This window comes from Corythoichthys intestinalis, chromosome 15 (assembly GCF_030265065.1).
Source record: "Corythoichthys intestinalis isolate RoL2023-P3 chromosome 15, ASM3026506v1, whole genome shotgun sequence".
Taxonomy (NCBI): Eukaryota; Metazoa; Chordata; class Actinopteri; order Syngnathiformes; family Syngnathidae; genus Corythoichthys; species Corythoichthys intestinalis.
The window spans coordinates 15,095,995-15,115,960 of NC_080409.1; the positions used below are offsets into that span (position 1 = coordinate 15,095,995).

The 19,966-nt window shown below is 39.8% G+C and overlaps 2 protein-coding genes and 1 long non-coding RNA gene across 7 annotated transcripts in view; 2 read left to right on the forward strand and 1 right to left on the reverse strand.

Moving 5' to 3' along the window:
* tyro3 (TYRO3 protein tyrosine kinase) overlaps positions 1 to 2,821 on the forward strand; it is a 46,811-nt gene extending 43,990 nt beyond the window's left edge. The window contains exon 19 of the mRNA XM_057858684.1: positions 21 to 2,821. Coding sequence (XP_057714667.1) covers positions 21 to 372 — 352 coding nt within the window. The 3' untranslated portion in view covers positions 373 to 2,821. The remainder of the gene's footprint in view (positions 1 to 20) is intronic.
* Positions 2,822 to 2,865: 44 nt separating this feature from the next.
* Positions 2,866 to 19,966, forward strand: part of mgaa (MAX dimerization protein MGA a) — a 49,681-nt gene continuing 32,580 nt past the window's right edge. The window contains exons 1-3 of one of the 5 annotated variants that reach the window (XM_057858680.1): positions 2,866 to 5,749; positions 13,275 to 14,381; positions 14,737 to 16,300. In XM_057858680.1, the coding sequence (XP_057714663.1) occupies positions 13,348 to 14,381; positions 14,737 to 16,300 (2,598 nt within the window). In that variant the 5' untranslated portion in view covers positions 2,866 to 5,749; positions 13,275 to 13,347. Of the gene's footprint in view, positions 5,750 to 12,164; positions 12,635 to 13,274; positions 14,382 to 14,736; positions 16,301 to 19,966 lie in introns of those variants that run through there. The other 4 variants (XM_057858682.1, XM_057858683.1, XM_057858681.1 and 1 more) reach the window with 4 other exon arrangements.
* LOC130930674 (uncharacterized) lies at positions 7,061 to 12,618 on the reverse strand. Its single transcript, XR_009067094.1, has 3 exons — positions 12,179 to 12,618; positions 8,509 to 8,629; positions 7,061 to 8,386 (listed from the first exon to the last, which is right to left on the reverse strand). It is a non-coding gene; the product is annotated as an uncharacterized LOC130930674 (long non-coding RNA).

The following is a 19,966-nucleotide window of genomic DNA, read 5'->3' on the forward strand; positions in this document are numbered from 1 at the left end:
GGAAACAATCCTGCTCTCAGCTACGACGTGATGCACAGCTGCTGGAGTCCTGTCCCCAAATGTCGACCCACGTTCCAGCGTCTGGTGGTCCTGCTGGAGGAGCTGCAGCTCAGCTTTTCACCGGTGCCTCCACACAAAGAGTCCTTACATTACGTCAACCTGGAGGGGGAGCCCAGGGGGGGCTGCGGCGGCGGGTCACGTGACGACGGTGTCCCCTGGGACCAGGAACGGGATTGGCTCATGGTAGCGTCCGGTGCCGCGTTGGCCATCGGAGGCGGAGACTATAGGTACATTGCGGACCCTCGCGGAGGTGCACAAGGGGAGCAGGGGGGCGACATAGACGAGGATGACGACGCTGTCATCCACGTGTGAACTGATGGAGAAAAACTGACTGGACTGTTTTGCACACTCTACTTGGCACTTTTTAACACAGTGTGAATGTTTTATTGTGACTTATTAAAAAGTCTGGCGATAGATGATTAACCTAGAGTATTTGTTGTTGTAGTTAGTAAATGAGGACATCCTTAGTTTTTGTCTGTGTGTGTGATTGGCTGTGAAATTAATTATTGTGCCAAATCTTCTTTAAAAAAAAAATTCTTAAATTTCACTCGTTATCCCAGATGCAACGAGACTTACTGTATATACAAAAAGTTCAATTTTGCTGTTATCTGTTCAGAGAATTTAAAGTCTAGAGCACAGGTAACAAACTAGGCCCGGCATATCATTTTGTGTGGCTCCATGAAAGTAAATCATGTTCCTCACTCAAATGAAATTTAATTTTGGTAGCGCGCAATGTCAAATCAAGGACTACAGAAATCAGAATAGTGGTACCTCGACATATGAATGCATCGACATATGATCATTTTGACGTAAAATTTGACTTCTCTCGACATATGACGACACGCTTGAAATAGGAAGATTTACAACAGCGTTGAAATTTCATTGTTTTCCTGCAAGACAGCAGATTTTCTTGTGAGAGAAATAAACATGGATCCCAAAAAGGTTAGTGCAGGTGGTGAAAAAAAGTGACATTTACAATTGAAATTAAGACGAAAATGATAGAAAAATATGGGCGTGGTGTGCGCACCAGTGAACTGGCTCGACAATACGGCCGGAATATGTCTACGATCTCGACGGTCTTCCTCTGACGTCCGTTCGCCAGCCTTTGAGTTAAGGTGACAATTCTTGTAATGTCTGCAAGGAAGTCGCCAGTTTCGTCAGTTTTTTAATCATTTATTTCAGAACTTATGCAACACGGCACAGCTACTGTCTGCCATCACTGACGCCAACAACAACAGAACATGGAAAGAGGAAGTAAAAACGTACTCTTCCGCAACATTCTCTTCAGTCACACGGTGCGTTCAGGAACATGCAAAACACAACCACCACATTAGAACCAAATTCGTTACATTATTGATTTATATTTCTAATGTATTTGTTTTGCTCTGTGTAATTGCTTTTTGTGATTGTAACTGCAGCATTTATGAAGGATTTAGCATAGGTTTTTGGGCTGTGGAAAAAATTTATTGAATTATAATGTACAGTTATGTGAAAAAATTAGGACACCCATTAAATATTCATTTCTTTATTAAGAAATGTTCATGTATCAATGTCTGGTCTTGATCATGATCTGATCTCTGGAAAAGAAAGTGATTAAATTTCGAGTAAACAACAAAAATTAACATTGTTTTACTCATTAAACCAAATTTATCAACAAAAATGCATATTCTAACTGAGGGGGAAAGTGAAGACACCCTACCACCTAATAGCTAGTGTAACCCTCTTTGGCTGAAATAACTTCAGTGAGACCTTTTTTTGTAGCCATCGACCAGTCTTTGACATCGGTCTGATGAAAGTTTGCCCCACTCCTCAACGCAGAATACTTTCAATAGTGAGTGTTGAATTGAGAGAAAACAGCATGGTGAGATCAAAGGAGCTGTCTGAGTCCTTCAGAAAGAAGATTGTAGACGCTTATGAGTCTGGTAAGAGATTTCAGAAGATCTCAAAAGAATATAAAATCAGCCATTCCACTGTCTGGAAAAAAGTCTACAACTGGAGGACATCCAAAACAATTGCCAACATTTCCAGGTCTGGCCATCCAAGCAAGTTCACCCCAAGAGCAGACCGCAAGATCCTTGAAAAAAAAAAAAAAGTCTCCAGAAACCCTAAAATGTCATCACGGGACCTACTGCAGTTTCTTTCAACTGTTGATGTGAAATTGCAATCAGAAAGAGACTTCACAAGTTTAACCTTAATGGGAGGTGTGCAAAGAGGAAACCTTTGCTCTCCAAGAAGAACATGAAGGCCAGACTGTAGTTTGCCAGTAAATGCAGACAAAGACCAGGACTTCTGGAATAATGTTCTTTGGACGGATGAATCTAAAATTGAATTATTTGGACACCAGAACAGAGGACATGTTTGGCGTAAACATTCCAAGAAAAGAACCTCATACCAACTGTGAAGCATGAAGGTGGAAGTATCATGGTTTGGCCAGCTCACCATCATAGAATCCACCATGAATTCTATCGTGCATCGGAGGGTGCTTGAAGAACATGTGAGATCATCTGTGGGAAATAAAACTGAAGCGAAACTGGACCTTGCAACATGACAATGTCCCAAAACATACCACCATGGACTGGCTGAAAAGGAAGAGAGTCCAAGAATGGCCGAGTCAAAGCCCAGATCTCAATCCCACTGAGATGCTGTGGGGTGACTTGAAACGGGCTCAACATGCAAGAAACCCCTCAAACATCTCACAGCTGAAAGTATTATGCGTTGAGGAGTGGGGCAAACATTCTTTAGACCGATATCAAAGACTGGTAGATGGCTACAAAAAGCGTGTCACTGAAGTTATTTCAGCCAAAGGCTAGCTATTATATAGTAGGGTGTCCTAACTTTTTCCTCAGAATATGCATTTTTGTTGATTATATTTGGTTTAATCAGTAAAACAATGTTAATTTTTGTTGTTTGCCTGCTAGTAAATCACTCTTTTCCAGAGATAAAGCAAAACAAGATTGATATGTGAACATTTCTTCATAAAGAACTGAATATTTAATGGGGTTTCCAAATTCTTCCACATGACGTGGGGAAATCCCGCTCAATATACGACCATTTTGACTTACAAACCAAGTCCTGGAATGACTTAAATTCATATGTGGAGGTACCACTGTTTTAACTGTTTAGTTTCCCCGTTTTTAAAAGTAATCATTTGGAAAAGAATATATGTCCTATTATTTTCCCTTTTGGATTTAGAAACAATTGGACTCGATTAAAAATTGCTTAATATATATTGCTAATTTTAAACATGCAAACAAATGTTTCAAAAAGAAAAATTTAAGAGAACATTTGCCATCAAGAGGCTCATAAAAAGATGTGGAAAATTTTTAGTTCAACATTGGTCTTCAGTAAAATATTCACTTGAATGTCTAGAGCACAGGTGTCAAACTGAAGGTTCTGTAAAAAGTTTATCATATTTTTAATTTGAGGGGGGGGGGAGTTTAACTTTCTTGTTTTTAAAACAAAATTTGGAAAGAAAGTTTTTTTTTCCCTCTTCCAATTAATAATCCCCCCCAAAAATTACATATGTGCCCATAAAAAAAATCATGAAAAATAAATATATGAATATTGCTATCAAGTGGCTAAAAAAAAAGTTGGCCACTTTTAGTTCAACAATGTGTCTAAACAATTCATCAGCTATCAAAAAAAGTGATCATAAATCAAATAATTGCGGCTGCCCCAGTTGACAGACACAATGTGGCTCTTGACAATAATGAGTTTAACACTCCAATGTCCCCCCCACCCCCCAAGAGCTAATTTCAGTCTTTGTTATTTTGCCCTGGCATTACCAGAAATGTTTAAACAAAAAAAAAAAAAAGGTCTTTTCATCCTTCTGTTGTGAATTGAAATGAGTTTATCACTATTGGACGCCAATTCCGTTTGAAATGGAAGGTGACACTACCCCTTCCACTTCAAGCGGACTGGACGTCAATTGCAGACAATGAGTTCATTTTGAGGCATTTCAGGTCATTTTTCAGTCATTTTCTGTTGATTTTGAGGCATTTCAGGGTCACTTACTGTTTATTTAGGGTTACTGATGGACGTCTGTGGCCGTCACTGGCAGCCATTGAGTTAATTTTGGGGCATTTCAGGTAGTTTTCTGCTGATGCTCTGTGATTTCCTGTTGATTTGGGGGCATTTCCGGGTCACTTCCTGTTGGTTTGGGGTTACTGATGGACGTCTGTGGCCGTCAATAGCAGCAAATGAATAAATTTGGGGGCATTTCAGGTCATTTTCTGCTGATGTTCGTCACTTCTTGTTGATTTTGGGGCATTTTTGGGTCACTTCCTGTTGATTTGGGGTTACTGAACTGGATGTGACCTGTATATGCTTCCAAAATCAACAGAATGTGACCTATGTTCTTTCATCCCCTCTCGGTAAAAATGAATTGGACATCTATGGCAGCCAATAAGTTAAAATGGACACTAGCAGTGCAAAATTTTGCTAGCAACCTACTGGTTTTTTTTTTTTAATTTTTTAATTTTATAATAAATAAACAGTGACACCTTTTTAGAACGATACATCAATTCTCAGCAGGAGCATATCAATAACCTGTTGGGATACAAAATATGATATATCACCATTTTGATATACTGTCACATCTCTCAGACAAGGCAGTTCTTTTGATGTTTTGGTTCCTAACCTGAATGAGTTTCTGCCATTTTCAATTTTCTAGACCAGCCACACCCTGGAGGCTTCGCCATTGCTTGAATTTCTATGAATCATCACTTCAGCCAACTTCATTTTGTCGAAAAGGTTCTAATGAAGTGTTTTACTTTATTGAACAAATCTGCTGGTAATTGTGCTTGAGTGTCAGTCATTAAAAATGAACTCTGTGGTCCCAAATACAAGATTAGCCACAGGTAATTCTTTCAACAAAACTTTAAATACCTATTCCTCTTCCAACAACCTACTATTAACTCAAGCTTTAATAATGTGAAAAAATAACTTGTTTTGTTAAAAATGCAAAATTTTTGGACATAAAGGTTTCTGCCTGACAAAAGTCACATACCTGTACTCTGTGGTGAGAACCTCTGTACCTCGTGATACGCACTACAAGGCTCACGATATAGCTATACAACAATGATGGTGGTCACGGAAATCTTTGGACGATATTCTCCAATACAACTAATTAAAAAAAAGCTATTCTTATGCTTCTGTGAATTTCAATGAGGATCACTAGTAGATATCCAATCGAATTGAACGTCTATGTCCGTCAATGGCAGCCAATGAGTTAATATTGGGGCATTTCAAGTCATTTTCTGTTGATTTGGGGGGCATTTTCTGCTTCACTTCCTGTTGATTTTGGTTCATTGACCAGGTCACAACCCATAAATCCCCCAATATGAATTAGTGATTCAAAATTAAAAGGAAGTGACCTGTAAGACTGACTGGTTTCAGCGTGTTGACAGTCTTTTGATATTATTTTGAATGAGCAATTAATGTAGTCTAGTGCTGCAAAGATTAATTGATTAACTGGAGTAATCGATTAGAAGAAAAGGTTTGAATCAAATTTTGCTGCTTTGAGTATTCGTTTAATTAGAATGGCGTTGTAATACTTTGTTTTGAAAGTTTGCATTGTTTTATTGACTTGGGTGGATACACTGCCCTCTAGTGGCAACAGTTAATGGACATACATAACTAGTCAAACAGTTTAATCCAACTGCTCCCCTGTTCAGGCCAACATATGGTGGTAAGTTTTTGAGCTAATATGTTTGTTTATGCATTCGTAATTTAGTTTATAAGTATTTGTTTGAACGATTGAAGAGCTTTGTTAAAAATAAAAAAATAAAACGTTAGCATTTTATAGCATTTAAGCTAAGGTAACAGCTGAATCCAACTCCTCCCTTGTTAAGGTCAACATAAGGTTGTAAGTTTTTGTTAACACATTCGTAATTTAGTTTAGAAGTATATTTAGAATTCTTTTGTGGGAATTTGTGTTTTAACAATTTAAGAGCTTTGGAGAAAAAAAAAAGTTAGCATTTTATAGCATTTAAGCTAGCGGACTTTTGCTATTTGACTTAGCCAATTGTTCTTTTGTTTTACTTAGATCATTTTTTTCACTGTTTGGGGCTAACCTCAGTTATTTTGATTTAGTTTTAAATGCTTCTGTGAATTTTAATGAGGATCCCTAGTAGACGTCCAATCCGTTTGAACCAGGAGGGTCACTGCATCCCTCCCACTTCAAACGGATTGAACATCTATGTCCTTTAATGGCAGCCAATGAGTTAATTTTGGGGCATTTTCTGCTTCACTTCCTGTTGATTTGGGTTGCTGAACAAGTCGCGACCCAGAAATCTCCCAAAATGAATAAGTGATTCAAAATCGAAAGGCAACAAAAAAAGTTAGCATTTTATGGCATTTAAGCTAACGGTATAACAGCTGAATCCAACTGCTCCCCCGTTAAGGCCAACATTAGGTTGTAAGATTTTGTTTACGCATTCATAATTATTTAGAATTCTTTGGTGGGGGGGAATATGTGTTTTAACAATTTAAGAGCTTTGTAAAATAAATAAATAAAGAGTTAGCATTTTAGCTAGTGGACTTTTGCTGCTTGAGTTAGCCAATAGGGAATGGGACGTACTACGTCACTGTTTGGACGCGCCTCCATGCTGGCAATATGATTTACTTCCGGTTCGGCAGAGTCAATGCGGATTGTAACGTGTGGTAGTGCTAAGCTAACTCCTTCGGTGTTTTAGAAAGAAAATATGGGCGTTTATTGTTGCGTTACCGGGTGCAGCAGCGTCTCCCACAGACAAAAAGGGGTTAGGAAAAATTGACTCACTTTTCACCGTTTTCCTGCATGGAGGACCAAATATCAGATCACGAAGGTACGACGGATGGCTGGATTGCAGCGGTTCGTCGGAAAAGCATTTCTTATGATCATATTTCTGCTGGAATGAGAGTGTGTTCCTGTCATCTCTACTCTTGTAAGTTGAACGATTTATCCACTTTTGGTTTTAATACGTTTTTCTTTTTTTTACACCGTTGTGTAAATCTGCCATGGTAGCAATGCTCGCCTACTACGACTCACCTACCTGTTGTGTTCCTAGGTAAACCTGCTGACAACACATCCCGATTGGTCACCATCTCTCTTCTTGGATCATTTGACAAAGAAAACTTGTTCAATGGAGTGGTTCCATTTGTCCTGTGTCGGACTCAAACAAGCCCCTGCTGCAGACGCCATCTGGGTCTGCCCTTCTCGTCGATGAACTGCGGGCTTTTAACTTGTGAAAATGCAAGAACTGTAATGCACATATTTATTCTGCCTGGCTATTTAACTATGGCCAGTGACGTTTTTTTAAATCACTTTGACAAAGACACGTTTCATTGTAATGTTGAATTTATATATTCTATTATTATTTTTAATTTATAATATTCTTATTTGCACTAATGTAGACTTTAGACTGTCAATTCAAATAGTGTTGGAAAAGTTGCAATACCTAAAATAGAAATGCAAGAACTGTAAAGTACATATTTATACACGTTTATTTACCTAAGGCCACTGGATGTTTTTTAACTGCTTTGAAAAATACAGGTTTTGTTGTGATCTTGTATTTATATAGTATATAGCTTATTATAATGTATTATGTATTATAATATTTGCTGCCCCCTGCCAGAGTGTGGGCCATTTTGTACTAAAAGGATTTTAAACTGTCAGTTCAAATACTGCGTTGGAGACTAGTACTTGCAATACTTAAAATGGAAATGCAAGAACTTTAAACCACATATTTATTCTGTCTGGCAATTTACTCAAGGCCAGTAAATAGTTTTTAAACTGCTTTGACAAAGACACATTTATGTTAAACCTGTATATATTACTTATAATTATATAATATTTGCTGACCCCGTCAGAGGGTGGGCCTTGTTTGCACTAATTTAAAGATTTTAAACTGTCAGCTCAAATACTGTATTGGAGAAGTTGCATTACTTGAAATAAATCTATTGCAACTTATCAGTCCCAGTTCTTGTCTACAACACTGTCCACACATTGTCAATGCATATTCCAAATAGAATAACAAAATTAAGTCACCTGACTTTGTAATTATTACACCTGTTTATTATGAAGACCTGAAGTAAACAACAAGCAGTTACAGTTTGTCAAGAAGTTGTTCAAGTCATGTTTTGGTATTCATATTTTATTGACTTTTCACAACAACACTTGGGATCGTGTTTGTAAGAGCAGAGCAAACTGAAGTTTCAGCGTGCACTCTTCGCCTTTCCAACCTCTCATAACGCTCCGATGTGGTGCGCTTGACCTCAGAATAACCAAAGAAGAGATATGGTGACCAATCGGGATGTGTTGTCAGCATTTCATATGCAGGTTTTCCTAGTAACACAACAGGTAGGTGAGTCGTAGTAGGCGAGCATTGCTACCAAGGCAGATTTACACAACGGTGTAAAAAAAGAAAAACGTATTAAAACCAAAAGTGGATAAATCGTTCAACTTACAAGAGTAGAGATGACAGGAACACACTCTCATTCCAGCAGAAATATGATCATAAGAAATGCTTTTCCGACGAACCGCTGCAATCCAGCCATCCGTCGTACCTTCGTGATCTGATATTTGGTCCTCCATGCAGGAAAACGGTGAAAAGTGAGTCAATTTTTCCTAACCCCTTTTTGTCTGTGGGAGACGCTGCTGCACCCGGTAACGCAACAATAAACGCCCATATTTTTTTCTAAAACACCGAAGGAGTTAGCTTAGCACTACCAAACGTTACAATCCGCATTGACTCTGCCGAACCGGAAGTAAATCATATTGCCAGCATGGAGGCGCGTCCAAACAGTGACGTAGTACGTCCCATTCCCTATTGTTCTTTTATTTTACTTATATCATTTTTCATACTGTTTGGGGCTAACCTCCGTTATTTTAAATTAGTTTTAAATGCATTTATTGCTCCTGTGAAATGAAAGTGCAACTCTGCAAGAAACACTGATTTTATTTTGTATTCACATTTAATGATCTTTTGAAAGTGCAATCTTAGCAAGCCTTTGTTTTACATCTCCTAAAATTTGTTCTGCAAGCATTAAATGTTCCTAATTCGAATAGTTGATCAATAGACTACTTAAATAATTGATAGCTGCACCTACTGAAGTCATTAGCTACAAATATTAGTTAACCCTTTGTAGTGCAAGTGATTATTTGGTTCCACAGATGAGAATGCCAGGTCATAATTAAAATCGTTTTTATAACAGTGGCCAACATTTCTCCCCACCATTTTCTGTTGCATTAAGTTTTTATTACGTGGGGGTCTCTCTCTTTTTTTTTTTTTAAGTTCAAGCTATATACCCACTTTAAGTATGGCTTTGCAAGCATTATGTTTTGCACCCCAAAAAATGCACTTTGATTTGCGAAACATAACCTAGAGTTAATGGAAAAGAAACTAAGGTCAGATTTGGATTCAACACCCCAAAATTATGTAAAAACAAGTGTTTCCATCAATGCTTTTTTTTCTGCTCACCATTGTGATATTTTATGCCTAAACAATATTACAAATGAATAAAATGTTAATACATAATTAATAAAACTAGAAATATACTCAGCGCTATTATCTTTTTTTTTTTTTTTTAAACTCATTGCCTCCCATTTACATTTATAGGCATTCAATTCATTCAAACTGGGAGGAGATTGTAATTGCTATTGAAGGCGCAACACGTCCCATCTATTTGGAACTCAGAAGCCTGGCAGCGATCACTCGCTGTCAGCTTCCGTCAATCAAAATGGATTGTACGTCTATCTAGCGCCATCAATGGCGGCTAAGGAGTTCGATGAGTGCCCTGTAAAGGGTTACACGTTGAATACAGGGAAGATTCAGTAAGGTGAATGCACTACTAGTACTACACATATGCTGTGTTCTAGTCTTGGGTCATTTCAAGCAAAAACACAGGTGAGCCCAACAATAACACAAAAATGTATATAAGCACGCGATATTGAATTATGTCGAAACGCCTGTCTGCTACTCCAGAGTGCTACATAACGACAGTCATATAAACATTTTTAAAATGGGCCTGCATCACATTCTGACCGTTGGATAATGGAGCAAAAAAAATGGCATGTTCAGATTGGAATTAATAACTCTTAAAAATTGGAATACATTCTTGTTTACCTCTGTTACTTACAATATACTTATTCTTGGACAATTTATTTGCCGACATGAAAAAGCCTGCCACGGTTCAACACGATCAAATTTATTTATATAGCCCTTTACAAAAACCTGACAGGTCCTCCAAAACCTTTACAACAAAGCAAAATATAGTACATGATAAATAAAAGTCAGAAAATTACTAGACAATATAATTAAGAAAAAAAACAATGCATCGTGCTAAAAAATCATTAAAACAAATGAAACAATAAAACAGAAGATCTGAACACATGAAAACCCTAAACACCAGGCTACCCTAGTCAGGACAAAAAGCTGGTCTAAAATAATGGGTCTTTCACCTGGATTTAAAAAGGCCTAGATTAGTGATGTTGCGGATGTCAGAGAGCAGGCCTTGCCAGAGAAGCTGGTCGGAGGAACGAAGAGCCCTGACAAGTAGGAGGGAGCCCAGCAATTTAACAGAATTAAAAAACAAACAGTAAAATCAACTGGAACCCAGTAGAGTGATTATAGCACATGGATAATAAGTTCACGTCTGGATGTACCAGTTCAAAATGGAGCAGCAGCATTCTGAACAAGTTGCATACGCGAAATAGAAGACTTGGAAAGACTAATTTAAAGTGCATTGCAGTAATCCAGCCTCGAGTTAATAAAGGCATGAATTGCCTTTTTTAAGGAAATGGCGAAGAAAATACTTTCACCTTTCAAAGTTGAACCTGTTAATATTACTCCCAAGATTTTAGTCGTGTCTTGAAAAGAACCAGAGCACCAGAGTTGGGTGTAACATTAGTAATAAGGGATGGCGTGCCACAAGTTATACATTGTTTTGCTGTCGTTAAGGTGCAAAAAGTTTGTGCCCAGCCACTGCTTCACAAGATATTTTCACATTTAACACAATCAGTACCATTTCAGCTTAAGCAATTGTGCATTTTAAAGCAATTTTGATGTTTTGGACCATTTTGTTGCGAAACATAATAGAATTTTAAATGAGCGACATTATTTTGAACAAAACTGCATATTTAAATGATGAAAATGTTGATCGGTGTTTTACATTTTCAACGATTTAATCGTTGCTTAACTAATCAGTTGTACAATAATGTAGTTGTTGTACAATCTACATGTTACTGTACATTGTAAGGTACTACAAACTCATGCACAAGTTGAAGTTAATTCTGTTGTGTTACGACCAGACATGGCAAAAGTACTGGCACGCTATACAGAAGTATAATAGTTTAAATAAAAAAATGGAAAAAAAAAAAAAAAAGTCAAATCCTGATTAAACTGTACTCAATTTTTATTTGCTTCCCCATCTACATAAGTTAAATAAGAAAATAAACCTATTTTGACGCTGTGTTTTTTTATTTTGGGAGTAAAAATGAAAAAATCAAGTACCAGTAATTGTACTTGTAAACTAAGATGCATCTGCCACCGTTTCTGCACTTAATCTGTTATTCGTTCAAAAGCCTTTGTTCTGACAAACCGTAGGTATCTTACTCCAAACCCTAGTTGTTGTAGTACCTCATATCTATCAAGATTACTATAGACTGGTACGTCGTAGTTTTACTAAACTACTTTAATTCCTCATTGAAGTCGAGTTACTGCGTCTGCTGGGATACTACCATAGTAAATAAAATTATTTCCACTGTCCTTAAAAAGACATTCCTTTAAAAAAGGAAAAATGAATTAGCTTAAAATACGAATACTGAATAATTTCCTTTTTATTTGTCGTTTTTCCTTGTCATAAATCACAGTGGTTGAATACAGCAACGAGGCCATTTTAGACAAGGGTTTTAGACAGAGATATCAAATACTCCAGTACTTGAGCTTCGTAAAGACGTATTTGAACCTACTTCACCACTATGCCCAACACTAGTAGAAAAAAACGACAGTCTACCCACCGCCATTTTGTGTTCTAACACAAATACTTGGTCGGTATGTTATTAGTTATTTTAACTCAAGAAAATTACACGCAGTAGTATAGTACCGCAAATCCGCCATAGTTGACCTTATTGTACTACCTCAACTGAATCATGTTACTGCACGTCGAGGTTTGAGCTACTCCAGATCAAAACATGTCCAAGTTGTCTTCCGACGTGTCTACCGGAGCGGCTGCACCAACACAATTTGCTGCGGGGTCAACAGACTTCTCCGGGTTTCGAACGACATTCTCCACGGTTCCTGTAAAATGTGCGACGTCCGACCGTAGACAAAAGACAACGAGGCAACGGGGCGTCAAAATGGCGACCGAGGAGGGTGCGCAGTAACGCGTCGTGACGTAGAACCCGCGTACGGACGGACAGACTACCGGACTGAACGAGCGACTGAATTTCTGACGGCAGCACGCTGCCGGCCTAGCCGCGGCTCGGACAAACAAGCAAGGCAGATGTCGACAAGCCGCAAAGTGCCACAGAAGGGTCGTTAAGTGCGTTAAGGTCACGGCGTCAACACGACACAAGCCTTTAACCGCGTGGAAGGTAATGCGAGTGACGTCATGGCTACGCATGGTCGTTTTTCGTGGAGGTAGTGGTTCAGGCCTTGCTAGCATGTTAGCATGTCTGCTTGCTAGCTAGCTAGCTGACTGGAAGCACATGCTGTATGATCCTTGTTTAGGAAATGGCAATTGTTGTTAAAAGGGTTTTTTTCTTGCAGTGCGCAGATTCCTGATGTAAACAGTGGTTACAATGTCAACTCATTACTTAGCAGCTGACATGCTACTAGCCGCGAGGTTTGTCGCTGAGCCACCTTAAAATAAGACACATCACAAATTTTGATGAAACTAAACAATGAGCAAGTAGTTAGCACATCTGTCCTGGTGTTCTGTTGTTCAGCGTTTACGCTCATGAATTTTCTCCGGGTAGTCTGGACATCCCCGCATATGATGAAATTAAATACTATAGTCTTTTTAAAGACCGATGCTTTTGTATGTGTGAATGCGATTGAAATGTTTGTTGTTGGGCAACAAGTCCATTGTCAACATTTCAGGTGGTACCTTGCTGAAGAACGCTTAACAAATGTTTCGCTAGCATACTGATTTATTATTTTCCGTTAGCACATTTGTTAGCGTGTTAGATCTGGTCAGTATAACCGCAATAGTTTGTTTATTTTTTTTCCCAGGATGTTTATGACCAACTATTAGGAAATAAAAACCACTAAATGGTTCCATACCTTCGATGTTTGGGATGCGTCCATGGCCTCTAAGACGCAGCGGAAAGTGATGGTGTTTGATGACGGTGGGGCGGGTAGCCCCGCAGCCGCACCTAGTGCTGACTTTGATCCTCGTCGATTTGGTCAGACGGGGCAGGGCGTACGAGGCTCAAGTGGAAATTGCAAAGACACCTCCATGACGAGCCAAACCGATGTGCAGTCAGGAACATCTGTCGGCACACTTGCTGCGACAAAACCTCCCCGAGGTGATCTCCTGACAGCTAAGAGTACCCACAAAGGCATTCAAGTGACCTTGGATAACAACAACATGTGGAATGAATTCTTTAGTTGTAAAACTGAGATGATTCTGACCAAGCAAGGCAGCAGGATGTTTCCGTACTGTCGCTTCCGTATCTCGGGATTGCAGCCATCCAGGAAATATGTTTTAATGATGGACATTCAGCTGGTAGATCAAAATCGTTACATGTGGACTGGCACCTGCTGGCAGGTAGCTGGGAAGGCAGAACGTCACATGACATGTTTGCCTTTTGTGCATACGGACTCACCTTCCACAGGTCAGCACTGGATGCAGAATCCTGTTTCGTTTTACAAACTAAAACTCACCAGCAACACAGCCGATCAGGAAGGCAATGCAGTCCTGCACCCAATGCACCGGTACATGCCGCGCCTGCATGTGGTCCAGACGGAGAAAGCTGCTAAAGACATTAAACTGAATGCCTCAAACGTTGCCACGTTCACATTTCAACAGACAGAGTTCATGGCTGTCACCGCGTACCATAACTCCCAATTTGCTCAGCTGAAAGTGGAATACAACCCGTTTTCTAAGGGTCTTCGAGAGGATGGTGTTGGTTCCCTGGGCCTGAAGGTGAAGTCCAACCACAGTGAAGCTGCAGCAACCGCTCAGCAGCAACCGCTAAAGAGAAGCTTGAAGTCCTTGCTTGCGAATCATAAAGCTCGAAGCTCTACTACACTAAAATCAGCTACGTTTCCGGAGACTGATTGTGTACAGGATCCATCCTCAGGATCTGTACCCAAGGTTGTGAAGAGCAGTACCTGGTAAGATCTTCTTCACTCTGCATCGTTTTCAGATACCTGTGGAATAAATGTAGAGCGTCAGTGTTATTTTTTTGTGTGTTTGTGAACTTGAGTTGTCAGTAATCACTTTGTCTTAGATCTTGACTGCATCAGACGTTGCTGTTTTTTGTTAAGTGACCCATTCTGGAAATGAGAATTTGTCTTGTGCTTTCTTGTTCTGCTGTGTGATTAGAAGTAGATCAGAACAAACGTTGACAAGATCACGATCAAAAAGGTTGCCTGAGTTCTGGAATTTAGACAGTATGGTCTTTAGACTTTTCTGACAGCTTGCAAGTTTTAAATGAATCACAAGTTTTGTTTGCATTGTTTCCCTCAGCAGCAAATCTCGGCTGGCAGAAAAATTTAACGGGGACCTCATTCGAGAAGCGCACATTTCCCTGACAAGATGCAATGTGGACTCTTTAACTGTCTCGTCAACTTTTAAGGAAACCAACAGCAAATTTAATGCTGCAACAGCCAGTAGCCAAGATGCTCAGAAAGCTGACAAAACGTCCAAAAAGTCTTTATGTGAATCTCCATCGCAGGAAAAGAGTGGCAATGCACAGGGAATGGTTGTTTGTGAAACTAAATCTCAGTCAGAAGGGCAGTTAAAGACCAATGTGAAACGTCCTCTTCCTCTTCCAGCCCTGGCTCTGTTCCTGAAAAAACATTCCACAAAAACCAAGGCAATCAAGAGCGAACTGAAATCTGCCTCAACCCCAGTTCTCGGAGAGGTCCAAACTGGAACAGCTTCTTCTAATCAGCACAGGAACCTATGTTCAGATTTGAAACATGACAATTCTATTCCAGGGGAATCGGGCAAAAGTACTGAAAACGATTTTGGGAAAGTATCTTCTCTAAATATCTTTAGTCTGCCTTTTCAAGACACTGCAGCCTTTCCAGAATCAAAAGAATCAGAAACTAATGATCATGGACTGGTAAACTCTGCCCCTGAGTCAAAAAAAGGAAGGGTTGAAGAGCGACTTGCTAACCACAAGACTTTTATTTCTTCTACTCAAACTACCTCATCGCCATCTGTTGTTTTGTCTCCACTGTTGGATACTAATTTAGATATTCCACACATGCCACCCGCCCTGTCATCAGAGACCAAATCTGGTGATTTCCTTCCTGACACTCCCTGTTCGCCATTTGGCTTTACCCCTTTGTCTCCCTCAAGTTCGCCAGAGCCATTACCTTCCTTACCTGCCACCTTTTCATTGGAACTAGACTCTACTTCCTCTGGACCGCCTGAGAATTTGCAGTTAAGCAAAGATTCTAGTCCATCTGTCTTCAAGTGGCATACAGTTTTACCTCCTCCTGAACCCTACGTTGACCCTTCCTTTGAGGTCTTTCATCCTAAATCACAGAGTGTTCCACTGGGATCCTCCTTGTCGCCTTCACGAACTCCTGCTAATGATCCATCCCAGTCTCCTGCCCCGAACCGTTTGGATCCCCCCAGTGTCGATTCTCTTCCTTTTCAAGAAAGCGAACAGCCACTACCTTTTCCAGGAGAACTGTCTCCCCTTGCACTTCCATTGACTCTCTCACCAACTTTCTCCTCTCTGGACGGAGACGCTTTGTCGCCAACGCCTTCCATCGCGGACCTAGTGCAGTTTTTTTCTGCGGAGGAGAACCTCGGAATCGGGGTGGAGTTTCCGAGCGCAGACTTGCCGGCGCCTCCGTGTTCGCTTGAAGTTTCTGAAGAAGCTCATGCATCTGCTCATCTGGCGCATGCGCCAGCGGTCCTTTCCCCAAAATCCCTGAAGGGCAAAAAGAAGCTTCGTCGGCGAAAAAACGCCATGTGCAATTTGGAACCAAAGACCGATGACACTGCCTACACGACAATGAAACCTAATCTGGAAGAAGTGGAGGAGCAGCTTTTTATCTCCTTCACTTCCAAGGTAGTTGAAACATTTACACATTCCTTACTACTGTCCTTAATGAAATTTGATAGTTAACAAAATCCTCCACTAAGAATTTAGTGTCTTGACTGGTACCATATAGGTCTTAATGCACAAATCCGATTTTTTTTGTGTTTTTTCCGACTTGAGTAAGGCATTATTAACTTGACTATCTGAACGGGGCAAGTCGCATAGAAGTGGACCACTTCAAATCTGATCCAGGTCACTTTCGTACGTGGTTTTAAATCCAATTTTGGCCAAATTTTTCAAAATGTGTCAGCGGCCTGTACTCTCAAGTGTCCCAAATTGGAATTCATGCAGCATTTACATCGGCAAAGAGTGAGAGAGGCAGGGAGGACGGATGCGATGGAGCTGTGCATTCCGTTAGCTCCTAGCTTGAACACGGCTTTTGGGCTCGAGGCGGGCTTGACCACAGTCATAATGAAATGAAAATGAAAAAAAAAAGGATAGGCCTGAGAATGCTTGGCTTTCTTTCTGTGTACCAAATGAGCAATGTTTCAATATTGCTGCCATGGCCGGGAGACAGGTCGAAGTGACCGTGTGTGCATCATGCGGGTTCTATCCATACATATAAACTTTAAATATAAGCGTAAACATGGATAACTTATGTCTGTTATTTGTGTCCTCGTTTTGAAAATCAAAATATGCTCACGCTACAATAATGTTGGGCCAGCATATGTAGTTGTTGTTTTGATACATCTGCGCATGCGGGTCAGTTTCCTCAGCGCATGTTGGATGGTAGTTAGTGCGCATGTGTAATACTTGAAGGGGCTCAATGGAAAAAGCTTGTCTAAGAGGGCACGCCAAAAAACATGACGAAAAATCGGAATTGTGCATTAAGACCTGCAGTCCGAACCTAGCTATAGTGAGTTTCTTTGGAGAGCTCACGTATCCGTTTATGTACCTCTTGACGTTTAACTAGAGATGCACCGAAAATTCGATCACTGAAAATTTTCTGCCAACCGTCCAAATATTTGTCACTGAAAGTAGATACCCGAAACAGAGTGTTGTGAGGACGCTAGCGGAAAGATTTTAAATGAGGCTTATGTAAGAAATACACATCAGTTATTCATTAAATAGCCCTGATATCCCAATAGACCAGGGGTGTCCAAACTTTATGCAAAGGGGGCCAGTAAAAATGTGGGTGGCCGACCTTGGCTGACGTCCTTTACGTAGAACAATATATTAAAGCAAATTTTAGCAACCCATTATGTGTGTCACATTTGCTTTATTTTTATTTTTTAATTCATAATTTCAACAATCTCGCAACTAACCTTTGTGGGGTTCTCTTTTGACTCTCGGGCTCTTGCAAAATGCTGCTGCTGTGAAATTGAAGTAGCTTCAAGTTGCTTCAATTTCTCGCTGCGTATCTTCCCTGTAATCTGGTCTTTACATGTCAGCGTGTCTCGTTTGGTAAAATCGCCTCACATTTTGAACTCTTTAAAAACAGCGACTGTCTCTTTGCAAATGAGGCAGACACAGTTGTTGTGTATTTTACTGAAGAAATAGTCCAATTTCCACCTATCCTTGAAGCGTCGGCCATCGCTGTCAACATTTTTTTGTTGATTGTCGCTATTTCAAAAAATTGGAGGTAAAGGATCACACTGGGTAATGTTGCTTAGAGTGCTGCTGCCTTTTAGTGGGTTAATTAGGAGCAGCATTTACTGTGTAAGCTACTTCATATGCTGGTAGCTGTACTGCTGACCAATTTATCAAGCGTGTGCGGGCCAGACGTTATTGATTTTATGACATAGGCTGGGGGGCGGATGAAATTTGACCATGGGCCGGATTTGGCCCCCGGGCCGGACTTTGCACATACCTGCAATAGACATTAAAGAAACATGTTTTTGTTAATACTAACATGGTTTTTAATGATAAAGCCTACATTTTACCCATTTTAAACGTCGATTGTCAGCCCGTAAAAGTTATTTTTTTGATTCTGTTTACGATGGACATCACATTCTACACCAGACAGCCAATTACGAGATCAGTTCTATCTTTTCATCGCGGTTGCCCGAGCTCAGTAATCTGCAGTCCACTTTAATCAAGGCTGCTACAACTGTTACAAACATTCTGAATTAACAGTTTATTCTCCCACAAGAGCAAAAAAAATCCTAGGAATCTCAAATGAATCATAAAAAATTCAGAAATAGGGCAAGGATGTGCATTGCAGATGCCGTCGTTCAATGTAGACAACTAAAAACGAAGGGAAAAAATTAAATGACAGACGCCAAATTGGCACCAATTCACATCAACAGGTTTTGGAGTTTTCCTATATAAAGTTGGCATGCTCGTGCTACATATCTAGCTTGAGAGTCCATTGACCTGGACAATGATAGTGCTGGGTGCATAAGTTGGTGGGTATTTGAAATTTAATTGCATTGAGGATTGAGGAATAGCATTTTCTTTGTGGATGCTGTCAATGCATTATCAAATAAGATATTTCTTTGCCAGTGTGCTTATATTTTGAAAAAAGTAGTTCCAAATGTATCCCTCTCGACCGACATGACGATAGAAACTAATGTGGTGCTTTGAACTCGACTCTTTTATCTTTGTATTAGCCTACATAGCAAAAAAATATATATTTGAGCACCAACTTCACCCCAATGCAATTTGAAACCCTTACAATGGAATATTGTAGCATGTGCTTATTTAATTTTTGGTATGGAATAGGCCTAGGTTGTAGACTTCCATGCTGTATTTTTACATCATTATCGTTAATGTTGATATGTAGTTTGTTAGCCCCTTGTCTTTTCTAATTGAAATGCTACAACAGTACGATCACCATTTGTGATACGGAACGTAGACCAGGCACAATTCTACCCAAAACCAGATTGTGAAGCGCTTATACGGGAACCCAAAGAGGATTGGGATATTGAGCTCTTCAATAGTTTGATCCTGATCGCAGTACATTTTTGGCCTCCAATCATAGATAAGCAAGCTCTCTGGGTGGCATAACTGGACATTAAAGGCCCTTAACTCGATGTATTGCTTGCGTGGTAAAATAAAACTGGCATTCATTTTCAATAATATCAATCTGTCAGAACAATCTGTAAATCAGTCATTCCATCCATCTTTTTCAAGCTACAGTATACTATACCCGCCGTGTACAGTGGGGAGAACAAGTATTTGATACACTGCCGATTTTGCTGGTTTTCCCACTTTCAAAGCATGTAGAGGTCTGTAATTTGTATCATAAGTTCTCTTCAACTGTGAAGGACGGAATCTAATACAAAAATCCAGAAAATCACGTTGTATGATTTTTAAATAATAAATTTGGATTTAATTGCAAGAAATAAGTATTTGATACATCACAAAAATCGAACTTAATATTTGGTACAGAAACCTATTACAGATACCAAACGTTTCCTGTAGTCCTTGACAAGGTTTGCACACACTGCAGCAGGGATTTTGGCCCACTCCTCCATGCAGATCTTCTTTAGAGCCTTCAGGTTTCGGGGCTGCTGCCGGGCAACACGGACTTTCAGCTCCCTCTATAGACTTTCTATCGGGTTCAGATCTGGTGACTGGCTAGGCCACTCCAGGACCTTAAGATGCTTCTTACGGAGCCACTCTTTAGTTGCCTTGGCTGTGTGCTTTGGGTCATTGTCATGCTGGAAGACCCAGCCACAACCCATCTTCAGG